Source organism: Brugia malayi, assembly GCF_000002995.4.
Source record: "Brugia malayi strain FR3 genome assembly, contig: Bm_v4_Chr1_scaffold_001, whole genome shotgun sequence".
Taxonomy (NCBI): Eukaryota; Metazoa; Nematoda; class Chromadorea; order Rhabditida; family Onchocercidae; genus Brugia; species Brugia malayi.
The window spans coordinates 3,401,492-3,423,450 of NW_025062475.1; the positions used below are offsets into that span (position 1 = coordinate 3,401,492).

Below are 21,959 nucleotides of genomic sequence, written 5' to 3' on the forward strand. Positions count from 1 at the left end.
ATAAAATAGAATATTAATAAATTAACATTTATTAGTATCATTTCATTATAGAGCTCAATGATGCTAATACTACCATTTCATTGACGAGTGACCATTGTCCATTACGCTTAGCTATCAGTCCGTTGAATAAATATAAACCATATTGGACGAACAGATCAAATTATTTTACAAAACAGCGAACAATTCCACATTCAATTCATCTTCTATCTTCTAATTGTAATTCATTAACAACAACAACAACAGCAACCTCTCCGATTAGATCATATTCATTAGATGCTACTAACAATTCCAACTATCCATTATCTAGCTATGCTAATCATCAAAATTCTTTTGCTAATTTCATTTCAAATAATTCTGGAAATATACCTATTTCAAATCACTCAAAATCATCAACAACAATAGAACAACGGAATTTTTTAAATCCATCAGATTTTACAACATTAAATTTACCAAGCATGTGGAATTATAACACTTTATGGCATCATTTTTCACTACCATATCCATCGCTTGTAACAACGCATAATCCTTCTTCTTCCTCTTATATTTAAATAATCTATTGAATTTCTAGTAAAAAAAGATAAATGATATTGAAGCTGAATCATTTATTATTATAATAAATTTACGGGCTTATTATTATTCATACTAATTTATGCATTTAATTAATGATTCATGATTAATATATTTTATTTGTACAATATACTGTAATAAATATACCACTCTGTATTTTGAAATTAAATGATAAAAGGAATGAAAATGATAAGAAAGGTAAAAGGTTTTAACGATTTGTTAAATATTTTTCCCTTCTTTCTTTCTTCCTTCCTCTCTTCTCCTTCCTCTTCCCTTTCTCTCTCTCTCTCTCTCTCTCTCTTTCATTCATAGTATCCTAATGATAAGATGCAAAATGTTAAATATCTGAAAGATTGTATTGCATATGTATGAAATGAAAGAGATATTTGATGTAATCAAAGTGATGAGATGTAAATGTTTCTGGCAAATGACAAATGTTTCTTTCTTTTCATTTTACAATAATTGATAGTAGTACTGTAATCATAGTAATGTTAAGTAACTGTAAGTTGAGATTTCTTTGATTGCTAGGAATGATTAGCGAATTAGATATTTACAACAACTGAAAGTAAGAGATTAAGTCAGAATGATATAACCTAATAACAGTAACGGTAATATATTTATCGGCATCATCAAAATGATCTTTCATTTGAGAGAGGAAGAGAGAGAGAAAGAGGAAGAGAAAGAGAGAGAGGGAAAGAGGAACATTGAACCGTAACCTTTCCTTGCTGTAAAATACTGTGTCATAGTATGAATTTCATTATTATTTCAATGAGATTTTAAGAAAATAAATATTTTCGTACTTTAAAAAAAAAAAAAGAAAAAACCATTATTGGTAAAATTTACAAAGTATCCATTACTTTTATCTATAAATTTGCTATATCATCAATAAAAGTAATTATTTCTCATTCAAAATCCATTGCAAAAAACAGTAGAAATTTTAATTTTATTCCAACTTTTATTATAATACTACTTTAACTCATCCATATTCTTTGATTAACTTCTTTACTCTTCAATAGTAATACTAATACTAACATTTTGTAATATTTCATTTTGGCAAGATGAATAATAACAACAAATTAGATTTGTACGGCGAATAGTTTCAGAACAACAAAAGAAAGGGAATTACCAAAAAGGGGGAAAAGAAGAAAGATGCTTGGTTATCTGGCGAAGAGCTTAATTATATGATGCTTTAATCAACTACCCGAACTGTTGCTTTTGACCTGATACTACTTTTATCGCACCGCTTCGCGCAACTGCTCCTTCTAATGCTTAAGTTTAAGTTACCCATAATCACAAGCAATATGAAAGTTAAGCTTCATTATGAACAAAAGTGAGACCGATATTCACACCAGATACGAACATCGTTGTGCTTCAAAAAGATATATATTATTTAATCAACCCTCGAACTCTAACTATCGCTCCTTTTTAGTATTTGCTATAAATAAAGGGAATTTATACAAGCTTTGAACTATTCTAATAAATGATAACAATAGCATGGTACCATCAATGTACTCACTCCTTGCAATTCATCAATGTACTCACTCCGTTCAAGACCTTATGTATTATAAAAGTTTATGTCATATGACATCTTCAATAAAAATTAGATCCTGTTCAGATTAACTAATATCAGATAGTAAATAACCAAATTCTACGGTCAACGATCCAACGAAACTAACTAACGAACATCGCAGAAAATTATAATTTGTCTTTTCTCCAATGATATTTTTCATATAGTATGGTCTAAAACAAAAAACTTGTCGCTAAACATGTCTTTGATGGTATCCTGATGTTGCTATAAGCATCATTAAAGTTAGAAATTAAAAAAGAAAAAAAAGTTATCAAATACAATAGAAAAATAAAATCACATCAACAGTACAATGCTCTAATCTATAAAGAAATCATAGAGAGATCATAAATTCAACAAATAAGCAAAAGAAGAGCACACTAACACGATTGCAAAAAAGTGAGAATCATAACCTGATAACCACGAATTTTTACGTAATTATACAAATTTTTCATTGAATATAGTAACTCCAATAATTAGGATGAAGTGGGATCACTCTGTTAAGGACTACCATGGTCTTTTACTTTAATAATTTGAGGATGTTAAATTGCAGATAGTTCTGATTAAGTTGAAAATGTTTTATTTTTCTTAATAAAAAATGCACTAGTAAAGAGTTGATGCAATACTGTCAGATACACTGGTTGAACTACTCGAATGGCTATGTTGTTGTAGAAAAAGGCTTGGAATCCAGTACTGGATAGTGTCTGCTGATTGACTATCAATCCAAGCAATTCCTTCTTTCATTAAATGCTCCAGCACTACATCAGCACGCCGCTCATCCCAGCGCAGACGATCCATAATAAGTTCCTGAAAATAATTGAGTTTCAAACAGTCCAAACTGAAATCACTAATTTCGAATCAATGTAGTAAAAAATTTAACCTACCGAGTGACCAAAAGCAAATCTTAGACTAAACTTAGAAAACAAACTTTTCATTCACAAATAAAAGTAGATTCAAATTATGAATTTAGCACAAATATTATTAGTGGTATGAAAACACAACGAATTTCAAGTCATACAAAATCATTTTCACCAAAATTCACTTTTGTTACATAAGCAGCATCCTCAGCCAACTGTAAAACTCGTGAATCATCCATGCTAAGTTCACCAGGCACACTTTGCACCAAAAATCGTCCACTTCCTAACGCAATTAATTCAAAACCATTACCAAGTACTTTCAGTTTGTCAACAGCACGTAAAATGTCGTCTCTAAATTGTCACTAAATTAAACTTTAAAAAGAAATTATTTTGTTAGATTTACAAGTCATATATAACTATGTTTTGAGGAAAATTTACTCCATGTACTGAATGAACCCAACAGGTTTCCATCCCAGTACCTTATTTTTTGATTCTCATTCTTCACCACAATTCAAAATATATAGGGAAACGCATACGTAGTGATAGCATCACGTCGTGTTCGTGCTCGTGATCGCAGCAATCGATTTCTCAGTTCCTCTACCGTCATAACGCCACCATTTATGTGACTGGTTGACATACAAACTTCAACAATTTGAACAGCCAATTCATAATAAAAATCACCGACACCAAGTTTCTCAGCCCAAAAACCTTTACTAGCTGAAAAAAAAAAAAACAATTTTTACTACTTTTCCTAAAGAAAAATAGCCAAAAAATCTAATTCTAGTTTAATGTACTAAACTCTGGCATTCGGACCATACCGTGGGTCGAAAATCATAATTTCCCTTTTCACGTTAATTCTTATGTTTCAGCTTTATTTAAGAAACGTGATCCAAGTTATGAAGATCCCCGTCGAACAGAGACAAAATAATTCTTATTGTCTTGCAAACATATATCACAATTGAACTGTTAAACAAAGCTTAACAGACCTTAAACATTATCGACTATAATTAAGATTAAAAACGCAAAATTTTTACAGTAAAATGCAATGAATAAAATTCCAGTGCAAAAAAAAAAAGAACGTCTTAGCATCATTTCTCTAATTATTTGTTCTCAATAACAGCTCTGTTAACTTACAAGCAAGTGGATCAACACCAACTGACGCACACATATCCTGAAAGTGTCGACGAAAGTGGGAATTTCGACGAATTTCATCGCGATGTTTGTGGGCAAATTCCTCTAATTTTGTTTGAAAAATTGCAAGTTCCTGCGAAAATTGATTTAATTGTTCACTTGCTAGTTCGGAACCTTTTGCTTGAAATTTTGCCTGAAAATACTGGTGTTTCGTTGGTAGCACAAATACTCAACCAATAAATAAAATTCCATAAATCTAGCAATTTACGCTATAACTTATAATAATCAAATAAACAAGATACAAACCTGAAGATCCTTCTTCTGCTGCACTGCACCTACTCCAACACCGCGTCGACGTGTTGCCATTTATTTTGTGACTAGCTATACGCATGAAATAAATAACCAAATGGTATACAAAAAATGAATAAATAATAACCAAGTGCAACAAATTAATTTGCAAATCAAGCAATAAAATACATCGTTTCACGTTAAATATTTATAATTAAAGATATTGAATTAATCAGCATTTCCTAACTAAGCTTCCTAAAACAAAGGGTTGGGATTTGATTAAAAAATTGAAATGTCATACATTTTTTGCTAGTTTCTGTCTAAAAATGAAGGATTGAAGTGATTTAATCATCAGGAACGGAACGTATCACTTAAACAAGAAGGAATAAATAAGTAAAGCCGAAAATCTAATCACATAACTTTGGTATATGAAGCTGCGAAATCATTGTTTTGCTGGTAGTAGCAGCTCAATATTATTTGGCGTTGAAGACAGAGAATGGCAATTTAGCGTGGGGTACGTCGTGGGGTACGTCGTGGGGTACGTCTGATCGATTGCTGTGCAACGTTAAAAACGGAACATAATAGCTGTGTATGTCAAGTGATAAAGAGGGGAGAAAGGCATTGCAAAAATTAGTAAGTAATTCTCGTACGTGTATTGAAAGTATCGTTTTGCCGTGTATTTCCTTCCCTTTGTTTCTCTACCATTAAGCAGTTAAAAAAAAATGGGCAATAAAAGTGATTAATCTTCATTTCAACAGTGCTTTATTTCACAGCAACTAGTTTGTGCTGTATCACTGTTGAAATATTCAATTCCCCAAGTAACAGATATTGATTTTATTTTTTCATCACAACATTCAGGAAACGGATGCATCTAACATTGCGATGTGCATTTCAAGCAGGAAAAAGCTTGCGACATGTGGTAAATGGTCAATGGGTCACTTCGCATTATCTAAAATGTCCAAGAGAAAAGGATGTTCGTTGGGCTAGGATTGATATGAAACGAGAAGTGGAAAGTTATGATATTGTTATTGTGGGTGCTGGACCAGCTGGTTTATCATCGGCTATTCGTTTTAAGCAACTTTCGAAAGAGAAGAATATTGGTTAGTGTTGTTTTAGATAATGTTTCTAGGACTTTTCTTTTTGAACTGTTTTCTTCAAAATTCATTTCCAGGTAAACGACTAAAGAGTTGCATTGGTTTTCTTGAAATTACCTTCCACAACAGTTCTCTCTTTTATCTTCTATCTTACTCACTGTTTCGTACTTACTTTATTTAAATATTGGCACCTTTTAATCGTCATTATTTTCACCATACTTTTACTTCATAGTAATAGTGAGATCTGTTTCGTTTTTGCTTTTGCCATAATTGTTTGAACAAACGTAACCAGTTCATCGGCACCATTGTGCAAGTATCAAAAACTTACCGTATAGGAATATTTCAGTTTTGGATTTTCAGTGTTTGAGTATAGTATTCCAGATATTCGCGTTTGTGTGGTTGAGAAAGGAGCTGAAGTTGGTGCGCACACATTATCTGGTGCAGTGATTGATATTCGAGCCTTAAATGAACTTTTTCCGAATTGGAAAGAAATGGGTGCTCCTGTCTACCAGAAAGTTACTGTAAGTACTATTTTGTTTACAACCATCTCTTTTCAATATATCCTTATTTTTTCGGAAAAATTTACATCCGTTTTCCAATTTTTATAGTCTCAGTCGATGGCGATTTTGACAAGAAATGGTCGATATGGATTACCTTTTGTTCGCGGAAGTCCACTTGATAATATAGGGAACTATATTGTCAGGTAAGTTATGTTTATTTGTAATTACTTTTCAAATTTCGATTGTCTGAGACATAAAATGAACGTGCACTTGAATTTATTTGAAATATAGGTTAGGCCATCTGGTGAAATGGCTTGGCGAAAGAGCAATAGAATTGGGAGTAGAAATTTATCCGGGAATAGCGGCTCAGGAAATTCTATTTCATGAAGATGAAAGTGTAAAGGGCGTTGCAACAGCTGACGTTGGAATAATGAAGGATGGTGCACCAAAGGTTTTTTGAATCCTTTATATTGCTGATTGTTTATAATTACTTGACTCTCAGCGAAGATCATAGATGGTAAAGAATTTGGAATCTGAAATGTGTTTTTATAAAATATACTAAGTGAACAACTGCAATATTAGGTTTATTAAATAATTAAAAACAAAAAACTTATAACAAGATTATTCGTGTTTTGTATTTAAGTCATTCCATCGTTTTTAGAAAAATTTTCAACGGGGCATGGAATTGCAAGCAAAATGTACAATATTTGCTGAAGGTTGCCGTGGACATCTTTCCAATTTTATAATGGAAAAGGTAAGTTTTTTCTGTAATCCTGAGTTAAAACTACAGTTTAGTCAAATACGTCAAAGCATTTTTTTTTTTTTTTTTTCAATCCTAGTACCGCTTGCAAGAAGAATGCGATCCAATGACTTATGGTCTTGGTTTCAAAGAATTATGGTTAATAGATAAATCAAAGCACACTCCTGGCTATGTGGAACATACCATCGGATATCCACTGGTGGGTTTGAATTTTTATTCAAACATTTTTGTTGTTAAAGATATTTTACGAACTAACTTAAAAATAGTGATTTATACAATGTTTTCTAGGATCTTCAAAGCCATGGTGGATCGTTCATGTATCACATCGAAGACAATGGTCAGCCTCTTGTTTCTCTCGGCCTTATAATTGGTCTAGATTACAAGAATCCTCATACAAATTTGTATCAGGTAAGTCCATTTCATGAAATGAATGAAGATTTGGTAAACGATAGGTTATTCGGTTATTATTGTGATCTCAAATTTTTTTTTTTAAATTTTTTAATTTTAAAATTTACTCCTTCTTTCTTCTTGAAAATTTGCTTTTAGGAATTCCAGTTGTTCAAGTCTCATCCATCCATTCGTCATTATCTCGAAGGTGGGGAGCGAATTGCATATGGTGCTAGAACAGTGAATGAAGGAGGATATCAAACAGTACCTCAGCTAACTGTGCCTGGTGGATGTTTGGTTGGTTGTGCAGCAGGGCTGATGAATCCAGCAAAGATTAAAGGTGTTCATAATGCCATGAAAAGTGGTATGATCGCAGCGGAAGCAATATTCGAGGATCTAGGTCCACACACACGAAGTAAAGCCTATTCGATTATTTGTCCCAAACATTACAACAACAATGAATTTTAATTTCATTTGTTTATTTTTACTTTTTTTTTTTTCCGAGATTTCAGCAGTAATTCCGGAAGATTTCGAGCCAGAACTATACAAAAGCTACGTAATTAAAGAAATGCAACGAATGCGCAATGTTCGTCCGTCTTTCAGTAGTCGTTTCGGATGGATAGTTGGCTTACCTTATACTGCATTTTTTTATATGTTACTACGTGGAAATGAACCATGGACCTTCAAAAATAAAATTGAAGACTGGTTTCAGACAGATTCAGCGTGGAAAGTAAGTATTTTGCAGCAATTAATATTTCAAGATTCAAAATGTTACTTTTAAATCAAAAATCAATTAGTTGACTTTCACACACCGTATAGACTTCTATTTGATATTTGTTCCATCCGTCCTATGATGCGAGTGTCAAATTATAGTAAATTCTGTGATACTATTTACAATATTATTACTCAAAATTTGAAATTAGTAGAGTTAAGAACACTTTTAATTGTCTCTTTGATGCATTTGTGATCACAGATTCAAATTTTTATAATAATGGTCTGAGTTAAGAAGTTTATTTTTCTTTTTTTGAATACTTTGTAACTTGATTCATATCTCCTAGAGAATTATTTATATAATTATGTAGATCTGGTTCATGGTCGTTTTACTTGCAGTCGAAATCTATTAACTACCCGAAACCTGACGGCAAAGTGACATTTGATATTCTGTCTTCAGTGGCTTTGACTGGCACAAATCATGAAGAAAATCAGCCTTCTCATCTGTTATTGAGAAATGATGCCGATGCTGAGTTAACTACATGGCGTAGGTTTGCTGGCATGACTGAACGGTTCTGTCCGGCAGGTATGCAAATTCGTTGATTTGTTAGTGTAATCTTTAATTATACTGTTGGCTTTTTTCTAGCGAAACACGATATTAATTATGTTTAAAATCAAAAAGATATTAAATAATACATAATTCTAGAAAAATGAAAGATATTAAATAATAATATATATATTATATAATAATAAGGATATTAAATAATATATAATTCTAGAAAAATGAAAGATATTAAATAATAATATATTATATAATAATAAGGATATTAAATAATATATAATTCTAGAAAAAAAAAATGTCTTATATTTTACTATTTTTAGGACCTTAATAGTTGGTGTAGAATTTTTGTAATTTTAATAATTATAATTCATGCTGTTCTCATTTTCGATTATACAGATTCTGGACATCAGTAGTGAAAATATATAAACTTTTGAAGTTTCTTTAGTGGCTGATTCAATATGTTCTGATTAAAGGATAGTGCCCTAATAATGATGGAATTATTGTGGTCTTTGCAAATATTTATTTTAACACTATTGCAATGTTTAGGTGTTTATGAATATGTGCCATGCGAAACTAAAGTCGATACAAGAAGGCTTCAAATAAATTTCCAGAATTGTATTCACTGTAAAACATGTGATATCAAGGAACCACGCAATAATATTCAATGGGTTGCACCAGAAGGTAAATTTGTCGATATTAAGTCCTCGTATTCTCTTAGTCTAAAAAATTTTGCAGCGTAGCATCTGAAAGTCTGAAAGTGCTTAATACACAACAATAAAGGCATTTAAATTCATCCATAATGAAATTAAATGTGTTTGTACATTATTTCTCATTTTTTGCAATAATGCATAGAATCGTACAAATATATTTGTAATGCGCTATTAACGTAGATTAATTTGTAATAAATCTTATATATCAATATAGAAATAAGAATGATGATATTACACAAAAACACTCCTAAAACTAATTGAAATGAAAGTTCCTCAAGCGATGAGTAGTGTATTAACTTCTTTTCAATCTCTTCCTTTGAGTCTTTTGAAATAAAATGCTTAACTTGTAATTTACCATTAATTATTAGTGAATGTTTCATGATAGATGCTATAAAGATCACATATATCTGAGAAAAATATTTAAATCTTTTGAGTTACATATGGATAGTAGATAGTGCTTATCCATAAAAATGACAATTCTTCATTCTATGAAAACTAATTACATTTTTAGGAAATGAAGGTTGAAGAAATCTCTTTTACAACTTGTTTTTTGTCTTGTACATGATCTTCACTTTTTTATAAACACATTTACAAGATAAGCAAAATTATTTCTTTCCGATCTTCAGGAGGCAATGGTCCGAAGTACAATGGGATGTAATGGTCAGAATTACTGAGATATCCTGACTAAAATACTTCAGTTTTATTTTGAGAAATTTTGAATACAATTTTAACGATCAATTTGTATCCCGGTGCTTTTGCTGCTTTTAGGTTAAATTTGATTCAGTATGATATATTTTGTTATTTCTTATTGATGCGGTCTTTCATTACCGAACTTTGTTGTCTTTTAGTTATTTCTCTTTTTATGTAGTATATAGAAGACTTCTGATTACGTTTAGTCTGTAAATCTCTTCGAGACGAGTGCCTTTAAATCGTTGCTTCAAATTTAGCAGTTGTCCTGTAGAAATAAAATTAGACGTAATTTTATGATTTGGAAGATAATAGCAGGAAATAGTGGAATATCCTTACGGAAGTCATGTTTTTGCTCTGATTAGCATTTCACTGTCTAAATTGCTGGTATTAAACTTACTGTAACTTTAAACTTATATATGATAATTGCTTGCATTATGGAATTTTCTTATTTATTGATTTGAACTTTGTATTCTGGTAAGCTTCAAGCATGATTTCTATTGTATTTTCAAATTACTTTGTGCAAATTGTCTCGGAAGATTAAAACTTGTTCATTTGTCTCTAAAAGCATAATAGGGATGATGAATTATTTATTAGCAAACAGGATAGCAGATTTAAGAACAGTAAGAAATATTAGATTGCCCATTTCTTTTAAACAGATCTTAATTAATTATCGATGACGATCAACTAACCTAGCGCTGTTTAGTTTAATATATCAAACAATGCTTTTAGATTCAAAATTCGGTGTGATTTAAGTAGCTTATTTCAAATGTACACCGAAGAAGTTAGGAATTAGCTAACTATTAGTTTTTGCAGTGTATGCAATTGATAATCTTTTTCATTTAAATTTCTGAAAACATTATTATTATTGAAGATTTATGGTTATCTATGTTATTGATTCTGAGGAGCTATCTTGCTAGCAAATTAAAAAAAAAATGGCATGGAATAGCTGGAGAAAGTTATTATTTTTATTAATTATTATTAATAATAATCATTATTATTGGTAGTGATGTTAAGATAGACTTGCTCTTCAAATATAATTAATTATGACTGATAGTGAATAACAGATGTGTAATATCGTTATAACTAATTGAAACTAGTTTAAGAGAGGTTGATTGGCTGACACTCTTTAATTTAACCATGAAAAAAATAAAGAAACTGAAAATAATATTTCATTGTTATGTCTCTATGTCTTTATCATTTTCATTTAAAATAATTTGTAAAATTTCATAAAGAATAAAAAGATTAGACATAGTTTAATTAAAATACGATCAGTGATCATTTACTAAATTATTAGTGCGACTAAATAACGAATGCTTAAAATGACGTAACAGCATCTTTTCTTTACATTTCTTTGATTTGTTTTATTAAATAAAATTAATTTAATGCTTCCTTCCATTAATATGCAATGGAAAAATTCTATTATTAATTGTTGTTGACATATATAAATGAGGTTGAACAATTTACCTAACTAATTGATACTTTAGGCTTGAGAGAGTAAATTTGGCATCTTATTATTCTTAATTTTGGACTATAATTTGTTTACTCTTTTTGCCAAAAGCTAAGTAAAACTATTAAGTAATTAAATAATTATAAAAGAATCAAAAAAATAAAACTTTTGATTCTTCCATAATTCAGTAAATAGTTGTAAACGTATGTTAGAGATTTAAATTGATAAATAATATCTAGTCATTCTCTTTAAAAGTTTTAATTTTCAATTGATCTTTGAGACAAAATGATTGAAAAAGAAAAAATAGAAGAAGAAGAAACAAAAATATTCTAGAAATAACTAATCATGATTTAAAATATGATTGCTATTGCTATTTCGTATTAAATTACTGATTTGATTGACAATGTAAATACAATGATATAGCTTCAGTGTTGCTAATTTTTGCTGAATAAAATTTTAATCAAATATTAAAATTCATTTTTAAATTCTTTAAATTCAAAGGTTTTAAAGTATGAACTTAGAATGATATGGTCTATTAATTGATTTATAAAATAAATTATAAAGCTTTTAAGGATTAATTTCGGAATTTCACTCAAAAAGCTGTTGCGTTTTCTCTTTTTTTTTCTGTCCAATCTTTTATTCAAGTCTAATTGAATGAAAAAGAAGTATTTAAGATAAATTAAATAAATTTCAAAATTGGCTATCTTTTCTTGGCCTAATTTCAACTGATAACATTTGTGGCAAAGAAAATTTTTTACTGTTCTATCATAATTTGAAATGTATACTAGAAAAGTGATTAGCTGAATGAAAAAAATTCCCATCAGCTAAATTTAAATCGTTTATTAATTATTTTTTGAAGAATTAAATTTTCATTAATCAATAAGACTACAATTTTTGAAAAAAAAGCAGTACGGCAAATTATTTTTAATAGTATTGAAATAAAAGATATAACTTATTATTGCAAATGTTACACTATCATATGTTCAGGTGGTATCGACTTCTATTTTATTTTATTTTAATTTTATTTATTTATTTTTTTTTTTTGTTTATGTGTAAAATATTTTTTGTAATCATGGATTTTTCAGATTTCAGCTACTTTTTTTTTGTACTCTTTTCATCATTTTGTTTTTTTTTTTTTCATCTCATTATTTTACTAAATTTCGTTCAATTATTAAATATTTAGAAAATCTGTTGAGCTTTTCCAAAATCATTAGAATCTTAATAGCAATTTTTAATATGTTCAAACTAAATTTAATTTTAGCTAAACACATGGTATCATTGAAATGTTAGTTTTAAAAGCATGAATAATTCTACAGCTATTTTGTTTCAATTGTAAGTTATGTCTTCAATCACATTTCTTATTATGAGTAAATTTAAATTTATTACTGCGCTATTGCAAATTCATTACGATAAGCTAACAGTTAATTAACATCATTTTATTAGAGAAAATAGGAGGTGACAAAGGCAAATCTTTTAAATTACTCACATTAAAACCACTATTAATTGAAAGTTTTATTAATTTTGCAGATGAATTTTTGCGCAAAACTTAATTCAAAAGCGAATTTTAATATTTAAACTATAAAATGACCACTCTATATATGACCAGCTCTGGGACAATGCATATAGCATAATCAATTAAGTTCAAAAAATTGCTATTTTTAGTAGTTTTGGCACTTAATTAAAATTAAAATTGATAATCTAGAATCAATTTTCTTGTCTAATATGCAAAAACCATTACAAATTTTGAAATTTTTAAAAAATTCAAAATTTAAATTTGAAATAAAATTTAATTTTTATTCCTTAAAATGAATTAAAACCCTGATTAATTGAAAGTTTTATTAATTTCGCTGATGAAGTTTTGCGCAAAACTTAATTACAAAAGCCTATTTTAATATTTAAACTATAAAATGTTTGGTTACAAACAAATTTAAATAAATCGCTGACTTTGTGAATAATTATTGAGATAATTGCTGTTGTGCTAATAATTTTAATTATGCTATGTCTCATTAATAATATTACTTTTTATAACAACACTATTATTGTTATTATTATATTTATATTATTATTATTGTATTTATCCTGGTACTATAATTCCTTTTTAAATTATCAAAATTAATGAAAAGTTGAAAAAAATTTGCTATTACTATTCATTTTTTGAATTATTTCTAAAATTTTACATATTATGCTACTTCACTAATGATGTTACCCAACACATTAAACTGATTATAATATTGATTGATGAAAATAAATTTAAAGATTGTTTGTCATTTTTAATGACAATATTAGGAAATATTTGGAAAAGAATATAAAATATTTGAATAATAGTAATATTTACAATGTACAATAAAAAATGCATGGAAATGAATAGCATTAATAAATGTGAGAAATACAATAACCAAGATAAGAAATTTTCTCAGAATATATTAAGCATTTGAGAAAGACAAAATTATCCGCGTCTAATAGAAATGGAAGAAAAGCAATATTATGCATGTTGAATTTAAGTCATTTAATTAATTAATTAAAATTAATTAAAAAGTAATACTATGCAAAAATTCTTTTATTAGCTTTTTTATAAATGTATGCTTTTATATTACAAATAGCACTTTCCGCGTTCAAATATTCAACTTCGAATGTTTACATCTCGCTTTCAATCAAAAATTTTGTGCCATTTCTATGTAATCAAAAATCACAGTGTTAAAGTGAAAATATAAACTGACTGGTGTATTCTGATAATAACACCGAATAGGTTGTTTCGTTTTTGATTTGTACAGGTGCACACCTTTTCGAGTATTTCCTGAATTACATCTGAGTTGTGAATCTCTCAGATATTGTCACGTTGTACCAAGAAAGTGAGTAATTAATTGAAGTTCTTCCTCTCGGAACGAACTGAACTACTACGGTCACGGATGTTTCGTAATACACTTTTACGTGTGTTCCATTTCAGATTAATAAGCATTTATATTATTTGGCAGATAAATAATGCAAGTTAAAAGCTGTTAGTATCATGGAACTTGGGGTTAGCGATATTTATAGCTTAAAGTCGAATTGGATTTTAGTATGCTCAAGTACTTACTTTGTTTGTTATTATAGTTATTATAGAGGATTTATTGTAATGATTTTATTGCTGGCAATCACAATATATATGTATTTATCTATAGCAACAATACAGTGATAATTTCGTAAAGTACGAATAAGATGAATAACTTGATGTGGCACTTTAAATTAAAATGTGTTGTGAATTCTGAGAATTCATGTAGATTTGTGGGGAGAGGTTAGGATAGTGGAAACCTTTATTGGTAACTAAAATATAATATAGTAGTAATGAATACATACAGAAATAATGAATACAGAAATTAATGAATACATGAATACAGAATAATGAATACAGATAAATAATGAATACATAATGAATACAGAAATTAAGTATAAGTAGAAGAATAGAGAAGGATAATTCGTGTAGAGTGGAGCTTTGCAGTATGTAAAAGTTATATAAAGAGGGGAAGAGAGAGATGTATGGAAGGAAGTCATTCGTCTTATTTTTTTTCTTATCTTTCTTCGTCTTATCTCTTCAATTATTCCCTCCGATTACGACTGTCTAATCAATATGTTTTTAGCTAATTTATAATCATCCGTTATAAGTTGATCCTGTATCGTTGGTCAGGATTGTAACCATTGAATTTCTCCCTTATTGTTTTTTTTTTTTTTTTATGAATTTAAGAATCCATGCTGATATTCTTACTCTTACTAACCTTACTAATCTTACACTTACTAAAACGACTAGCGCCTACAACTTTGAAATTTCCTTTCATAACAGTTCCCTTAGTAACTATTGCGACAAAAATTCCGCTTTTTTCTTCATGTCCAAAATTTCCATCGAAGTTATATTCCAACTACGACCAGTTGTTCTCCTATTTTCTCAGCCATGATGGTTCTTTCCACCATATTTCTTAATTCAGTTTGGTCGGCGAGTTCTGGATCCAATGTTATACATATTTAGATTCCGACCATAACCATAATGAAACAATGGTGCATTTTCGAGTTCAAACTGATTTAATACAAATTGGGTAGCTCATATTAATTCCAGTTGGTGTATAATGATACCTTTAACTGATACGATTTGAGACTTAGCAAATATCAAGAATGTTTTAATTCCTTGAGTGTTTATATATTGCTGCCATGCTTGATGCATCTGTGAAGACATGAAGTTGTGTTTACTCTGAAAAGGGTGTGTCACAAATCTTGGTAGCTCCTTTATATCTACTGAACCATTCTCTTATTAAAGATTCTCATATTTCCTTATCTTTTTTGTTTATAGGCTGATGCCAGGCGTTGTTTTTTCTCCATAAAATCTGAAGAATTTGAATTGTATCATAGATGGAATAAGGGATCCTATTGGATCACATTGAGATGCTACGATTTGTAAAACTGTCCTTTTTATTAAGTTTTTATTGTTCCAAGATTTTAGGGTGATTTAACCTTTTGGGGATTCGATCGTGCTCAGTAATGATTTTATTGAATTCATTGAATTAAAAGATTTTATTGAATTAAAAGAAATTCTCGAGTGTTCATTGAGGCCTCTCTGAAGATACATTTGGTTTCATCGCAAGGTTTGAGTAATTCTTGAGTTCCCTTAGCTGGTAATTTATAAAATAGTCACATTCATATATAGTATTAACATACAGCTCCATTAATACAGCAGCGTTCAGATTTCTTCATATACTTTTCCATCTCACATAACTGAAATAAACGGAATTTTAACAATCGAAATTTTATTTAAATTGACTGGAAGCATTACACTGATAGTGATACATTGAACAAAAGTCGAATAATACTTTTCAGGAAAACAAAAGTTTATCAAAAATTACTTAGAACTTTAGCAAAGATTCAATATAAGGCTCAATTAAATTGTAAAATTTGTGCACCATTCTGTTGATAGCACCAGAAATGCCATGCAGCCTCTCATTCTTGCGCACCTTATCGTATTTCTTCTGAAGTATTCGCGAATTGTTGATTGCTTTCTGTTACGACTAGAATGAACACTTTAGGTGTCACCTTCCTAAAAAAGACCAAAAGAAATGAAAAGTTTGCTGATTTGGCTTAATAGAGAAAATAACTGCTTCTTTTCATTGCTTTTTCTGCATCGCACCATTTACTGAATTTTGTATTACTGTACAACGATCACGGATATTTCTTAACATATTTCCATGTGCATTAATTTCAAATTCACAAACATATTTAAATTATCAATAGACTATCGAAATTAACGATGAGCTCCGATGCAACCCTTCAAGCATTCAATTCATACTCAACATTGAAAAATTTTCCTCAGCGTTTGCACTGAGGCTGAGGTCGATGTGTTTTCTGACATGGATGTTTGCAAAACATTTTTTTGCACATTTCATTTCTGGTTGACAAAAGGATTTAAAATGTTGTCAAATTTACGTAACAAGACCTGCGGTTCAGCGCCTCTTGCGAATGTTGAAAGAATTTTGCCACAATTTTTGTACTGAGGTTTAAACCTGTGGGTTCCCAAATGCCTACATAGTGATAACTTGTGCCGGATAATTTACATTCATAAAAAAAAAGGTTTTTTGAGATGTGTATTGTTATATGTTCTTTTTATGCGTTATGTATTCGTCGTAATTCATCGCTTTGACAGCACCCCAACATAACTCGCAATTTTCCTTATCTGAAAAGTTCCCTACGTAGTAAACCTGTCGTTATTCAAATAGCAAAAATTGCAAAACAAATAATTTAAAATTTTTTGAAGCAAAGTCAATATTTGAATCACAGCTTTTGTCTCCACTTCGAATGGATTAATTTTCGAATATTAAATTAATATTCGAATGGAAGTTTTGATTTTAGATTCATTAGCTATTAGTTTAGCAGGAAAATAGAATGAAAGGGAAAAAGTATGAATAATGATATGAATGAAACATTAAAAACCACTTGGACCTTTGGTCGTTTAATTCCAACCAATCTGAGATAAAAACTTTTATTCGAATATTTCTGTCATTTCAACAATTCAGTATTTCATCTTGCTCTTCATTTCAATGACACAAATCATTTGGTTCAGCTTTCTGCTTTGGATCGCTTCGGCTGAGAATGGAAGTATCTCTCTACTAAACCTCGATATCGATGATAATATATGGGATGACTGTAGCAATGGGTACTTCTCAAATAGTTTCAATATCCTTGATAACAGCAATTTGGAATCGATTCTGGGTTCAGATATGGATGCTCATAACAGCAAACTAGGAAATTCTGCTGACAATTTGCAGGATAGCATTTCATCTGATTTTTCGCACCTCGATTTTACTGATTTGGAGAAAACTAAACATAGAAGCAATGAGGATTCCAAAATCGAAACCGTTCCAATCACAACAGGAAATTATCAGTTGCGAGAATTGCCGAGAACAGATGGCAAGAATATGAACAGTAGCAATTCGATAAACACTGAGAAATCCGAAATAAAAACTGATCTCGTTACTGAAAAAAACTTGGACTTATTTGTTCTGCAAAATCCTACCATTACAGGTAACATTAATTTAATATACGCTCACAATTTAATTTCATAATCAGTTCTCAAATTACATTAAATAATTCCAAACGAAGTAATGGAATGCGTTAATTGCAAAATACACATGTTGTGGCGCTTTTCAGATGAAGAAAATTACAAGTGTCCCCATATCGGATGTACTATGAAAACGAAAAGTCGTAAGAAATACATAGCTCACAGGAAAACACACCCCGAACCCTTTATTTATGAATGCAAAGTGTCCGGTTGTGGGTTAACATTCAATAATCCATCATCATTCTACAGTCATCAGCAAACACACGCACCCAGGACTGAGTGCGAAAACTGTGGCAAAATTTTCAGCTGTAAGAATAATCTGAGCACTCACAGGAAGTACTGCACGAAAATCATACGTTAGTTTTTCATATTTAACAAGATTTAAACACGTTTAGCTGTCAGAAATGAAATGCACGTACTGAGAAACAATGTGCTGAGAAACATCCGTTATATAGGAAAAAAACAGAAAAGAATCAAGAAGTTCCTGATTTTATCGTCACAGAAAATTTTCAATTAATTATTTCTTTAAACGCATAAAAAAAAAAACAAAGTAAAAAACTATAACCTAAGTCATTTGAAGTAAATTATCACAGACATTTTTATGATCAGTTTCCAAACTGTGTAAATTAATTAACAACTGGTATGATAGAATTGTAAAAACAAATGTTATACGAGAATTTTTCAGATGAGGAAAATCACGAGTGTCCCCATGTCGGATGTAGTATGAAAACGAAGAGTCGCAAAGAATACATAGCTCACATTAAAACGCATCCCAAACCTTTTATTTATGAATGCAAAGTGTCTGGTTGTGAGTTAACATTTAATCACCAATCATCGTTGTTCAGTCATCGGCAAACACACAAACCTAAGCCTGAATGCGAAAACTGTGGCAGAATTTTCAGCTGTAAGAATAATCTGAACTGTCACAGGAAACATTGTACGAAAACTCCATGTTAGTTCCGCAAATTTAGCAAAATTTTAAACAAAGAAATAGATTATTCTCGTTTATGTTCAACATAAAAAATGATAAGCAGTACTTGTTCTAAGAATCCAATAAATTTAGAAGTTACTTTCCTAAGAGGTTTTCTGGTTTTACGTGAAATTGTGGACATAAACAGTAAAGAATGGAGAACTTGATCTGATCTTATCGTAGCGGAAAATTTACAATTACATTTTTTGTTTAAATACATGAAGAAACAAGTAAAGATTGTAACCTAAGTTATTTGAAGTATATTATGACAGACATTTTTATGATCAGTTTCCAAACTGTGTAAATTAATTAACAACTGGTATGATAGAATTGTAAAAACAAATGTTATACGAGAATTTTTCAGATGAGGAAAATCACGAGTGTCCCCATGTCGGATGTAGTATGAAAACGAAGAGTCGCAAAGAATACATAGCTCACATTAAAACGCATCCCAAACCTTTTATTTATGAATGCAAAGTGTCTGGTTGTGAGTTAACATTTAATCACCAATCATCGTTGTTCAGTCATCGGCAAACACACAAACCTAAGCCTGAATGCGAAAACTGTGGCAGAATTTTCAGCTGTAAGAATAATCTGAACTGTCACAGGAAACATTGTACGAAAACTCCATGTTAGTTCCGCAAATTTAGCAAAATTTTAAACAAAGAAATAGATTATTCTCGTTTATGTTCAACATAAAAAATGATAAGCAGTACTTGTTCTAAGAATCCAATAAATTTAGAAGTTACTTTCCTAAGAGGTTTTCTGGTTTTACGTGAAATTGTGGACATAAACAGTAAAGAATGGAGAACTTGATCTGATCTTATCGTAGCGGAAAATTTACAATTACATTTTTTGTTTAAATACATGAAGAAACAAGTAAAGATTGTAACCTAAGTTATTTGAAGTATATTATGACAGACATTTTTATGATTAGTTCCAAACTGCGTAAATTAATTAATAATTAGTATGATAAAACTGTAAAAACAATGTTATAAGGTAAATTCAGATAAGAAAAATTATGAGTGTCCCCATGTCGGATGTACAATGAAAACAAAGAATCGCAAGGAATACGTAACTCACAAGAAAACGCATCCCAAACCTTTTATTTATGAATGCAAAGTGTTCGGTTGCGGACGAACATTCGATAATGCAGCATCATTGTGCACACACATGCAAACACACCGACCTAAACTTCAGTGCAGAGACTGTGGCAAATTCTTTACTTATATGAATAATTTGTACACTCACAGGAAGAGTTGCGCGGAAGTTCCACGTTAGTTTCACAAATTTGGCAAAATTTTAAACACTTTTGTTTACCTGAAGTGGAATACACAGCTAAGAAATACAAAAATAAACAGGTATTTCGATATTTATTCAATATCAACAGAAAAAACCTAGTTGGTTTAACATAAGAAACGACAACCAGTTAGTAACAACTACTGCTGTATGAATGACCCCATAGATTTACTACAAATTGGTATGACAAAACCGAAAAAATAAACATAAGGGAGCTTTTCAGATAAGGAAAATTACGAGTGTCCTTATGTTGGGTGTACTGTGAAAATGAATAATTACAGTCAATATATGGCTCACAGGAAAACGCATCCTGAACCTTTCATTTATGAATGTAAAGTATCCGGCTGTAAGAGAACATTCAACCACAAATCATCATTCTCTTTCCATCAGAGAACCCACAAGCCTAAACTTCAATGCGAAAATTGTGGCAAATTTTTCGGCTCTGAGATTTATTTCAACACTCACAAGAAACGCTGCATTGCAGATACTGTTAGTTCTGTAAATTTAGCAAAATCCTAAGCACTTTGTCAACCGAAAGTGAAATGTGAGCAAAAATGAGTTGCGAAACATTCGTGTCCGTGGTATAATAAAATAAAATTCTTTTGCACGATGCACAAAGACATATTAAAATGCATTTCATTGGTTGTTCCTACAAGAAACTGTTTAGTTCTTTGAAAATATTCATTGTAGGAGTGAAAAAAGAGATACACAATTCTGGCATAAATTAGGAGTGACATAGAAAGGTACTGTCATCAACATGCTGCGGACAATTTTTTGATGACATTGTGATATTTATCTTTACTTTTTTTTTAACCTATATTTCATTGGAAACAGCATGTTTTAACAGAGATACGTAAAGATTCAAGGTTGAATATTCGAAAATATAGAAACAATTTGAGCATTGCTTTTTTTAGCCAAAAAATATTTTTTTAAAGCTGGGGTCATTTTCATTGAACAAAGATTATTTAAATCTGAAAGAGAAACGAAACTGATGTTTGTTTCATACTCCGCAAATTTATTCAGATCCTGCCTAGTAATCCGTAAATGCTGAATATTTAAATTTCTAATTCAGTTCATTTGCAACTTTGAGACCTATCAAACCTTTGATTTCAGCGATTACATTTAAATGTATAATTTTCTTTCATTAAACTATGAATACTAAAATGTCTCGCAGAGATAAAATACAATGTCATTAGCAGAAACAGAAAAAGTTTCAAGTAATTTTCTTATCGACACTTCTTATTTACTTGTAATTTGCAATGTTTCATTTTTTGAGGCTTTGTAAGATTTTTAAATTTCATCGGCAACTATTGTTATGTATTTCAGTGATCTCTTTGTTTCAGTCGTATGCGTTCGATTAATTTTACTATTTTGGCCTTTAATATTTTGCTCAGAAAAGCTAATTATACGTCCATTTACAGGAACATATAATGTTTGTTCCCTTAAATTTGATGTTTGTTGTTGAAAGAATTGAAATTTTTTATCATCAACATTTTCAAAGCCAAATTATTTTCATTTCAATGCAATCGATTCTATTTTATTTTCTTAATCATCTAACGAATTGATAAAAAAATATAACAAATATTTGCTGCATGATTAATTAACTCTTTGATTAAATGATATTGTGAGATGCATTTTCACCCAAAAGATGCCGCTGCTACTCAAAATAGAATATCCGTGGAGTTGCAATATCTGGTGGTATCAGAGCTTGTATCACCGATACAATCATAATAGCACTGACATACAACTCTATTGATATATAGCAACGCCCGGATTGTTTCATATATTTTTGAGAGTTCCACAAAACTGAAATAAACGGAATTTTAACAATCGAAACAATCGAAATTT

At 30.1% G+C, this 21,959-nt stretch overlaps 3 protein-coding genes across 3 annotated transcripts; 2 read left to right on the plus strand and 1 right to left on the minus strand.

The window, feature by feature from the left end:
* Positions 1 to 2,734: 2,734 nt before the first annotated feature.
* Bma-vps-22 (EAP30 subunit of ELL complex, putative) lies at positions 2,735 to 4,485 on the minus strand (the record flags this gene model as incomplete). Its single annotated transcript, XM_043076406.1, has 5 exons — positions 2,735 to 2,938; positions 3,174 to 3,339; positions 3,525 to 3,705; positions 4,123 to 4,312; positions 4,426 to 4,485. 5 exons carry the CDS (start codon positions 4,483 to 4,485, stop codon positions 2,735 to 2,737), a joined length of 801 nt encoding a protein of 266 aa, XP_042932340.1.
* Positions 4,486 to 5,272: 787 nt separating this feature from the next.
* Positions 5,273 to 9,789, plus strand: Bma-let-721.1 (putative electron transfer flavoprotein-ubiquinone oxidoreductase,mitochondrial precursor, putative; the record flags this gene model as incomplete). Its single annotated transcript, XM_043076407.1, has 12 exons — positions 5,273 to 5,507; positions 5,883 to 6,022; positions 6,110 to 6,204; positions 6,293 to 6,452; positions 6,663 to 6,755; positions 6,841 to 6,960; positions 7,050 to 7,169; positions 7,308 to 7,563; positions 7,661 to 7,878; positions 8,259 to 8,445; positions 8,968 to 9,102; positions 9,758 to 9,789. The coding sequence occupies 12 exons, from the start codon at positions 5,273 to 5,275 to the stop codon at positions 9,787 to 9,789; spliced, it is 1,791 nt and encodes a 596-aa protein (XP_042932341.1).
* A 7,532-nt stretch (positions 9,790 to 17,321) lies between these two features.
* Bm9020 (Zinc finger, C2H2 type family protein) lies at positions 17,322 to 20,093 on the plus strand (the record flags this gene model as incomplete). The annotated part of the gene is made up of 5 exons (XM_043076408.1): positions 17,322 to 17,805; positions 17,932 to 18,198; positions 18,528 to 18,794; positions 19,177 to 19,443; positions 19,822 to 20,093. The coding sequence occupies 5 exons, from the start codon at positions 17,322 to 17,324 to the stop codon at positions 20,091 to 20,093; spliced, it is 1,557 nt and encodes a 518-aa protein (XP_042932342.1).
* Between the last annotated feature and the right edge of the window lie 1,866 nt (positions 20,094 to 21,959).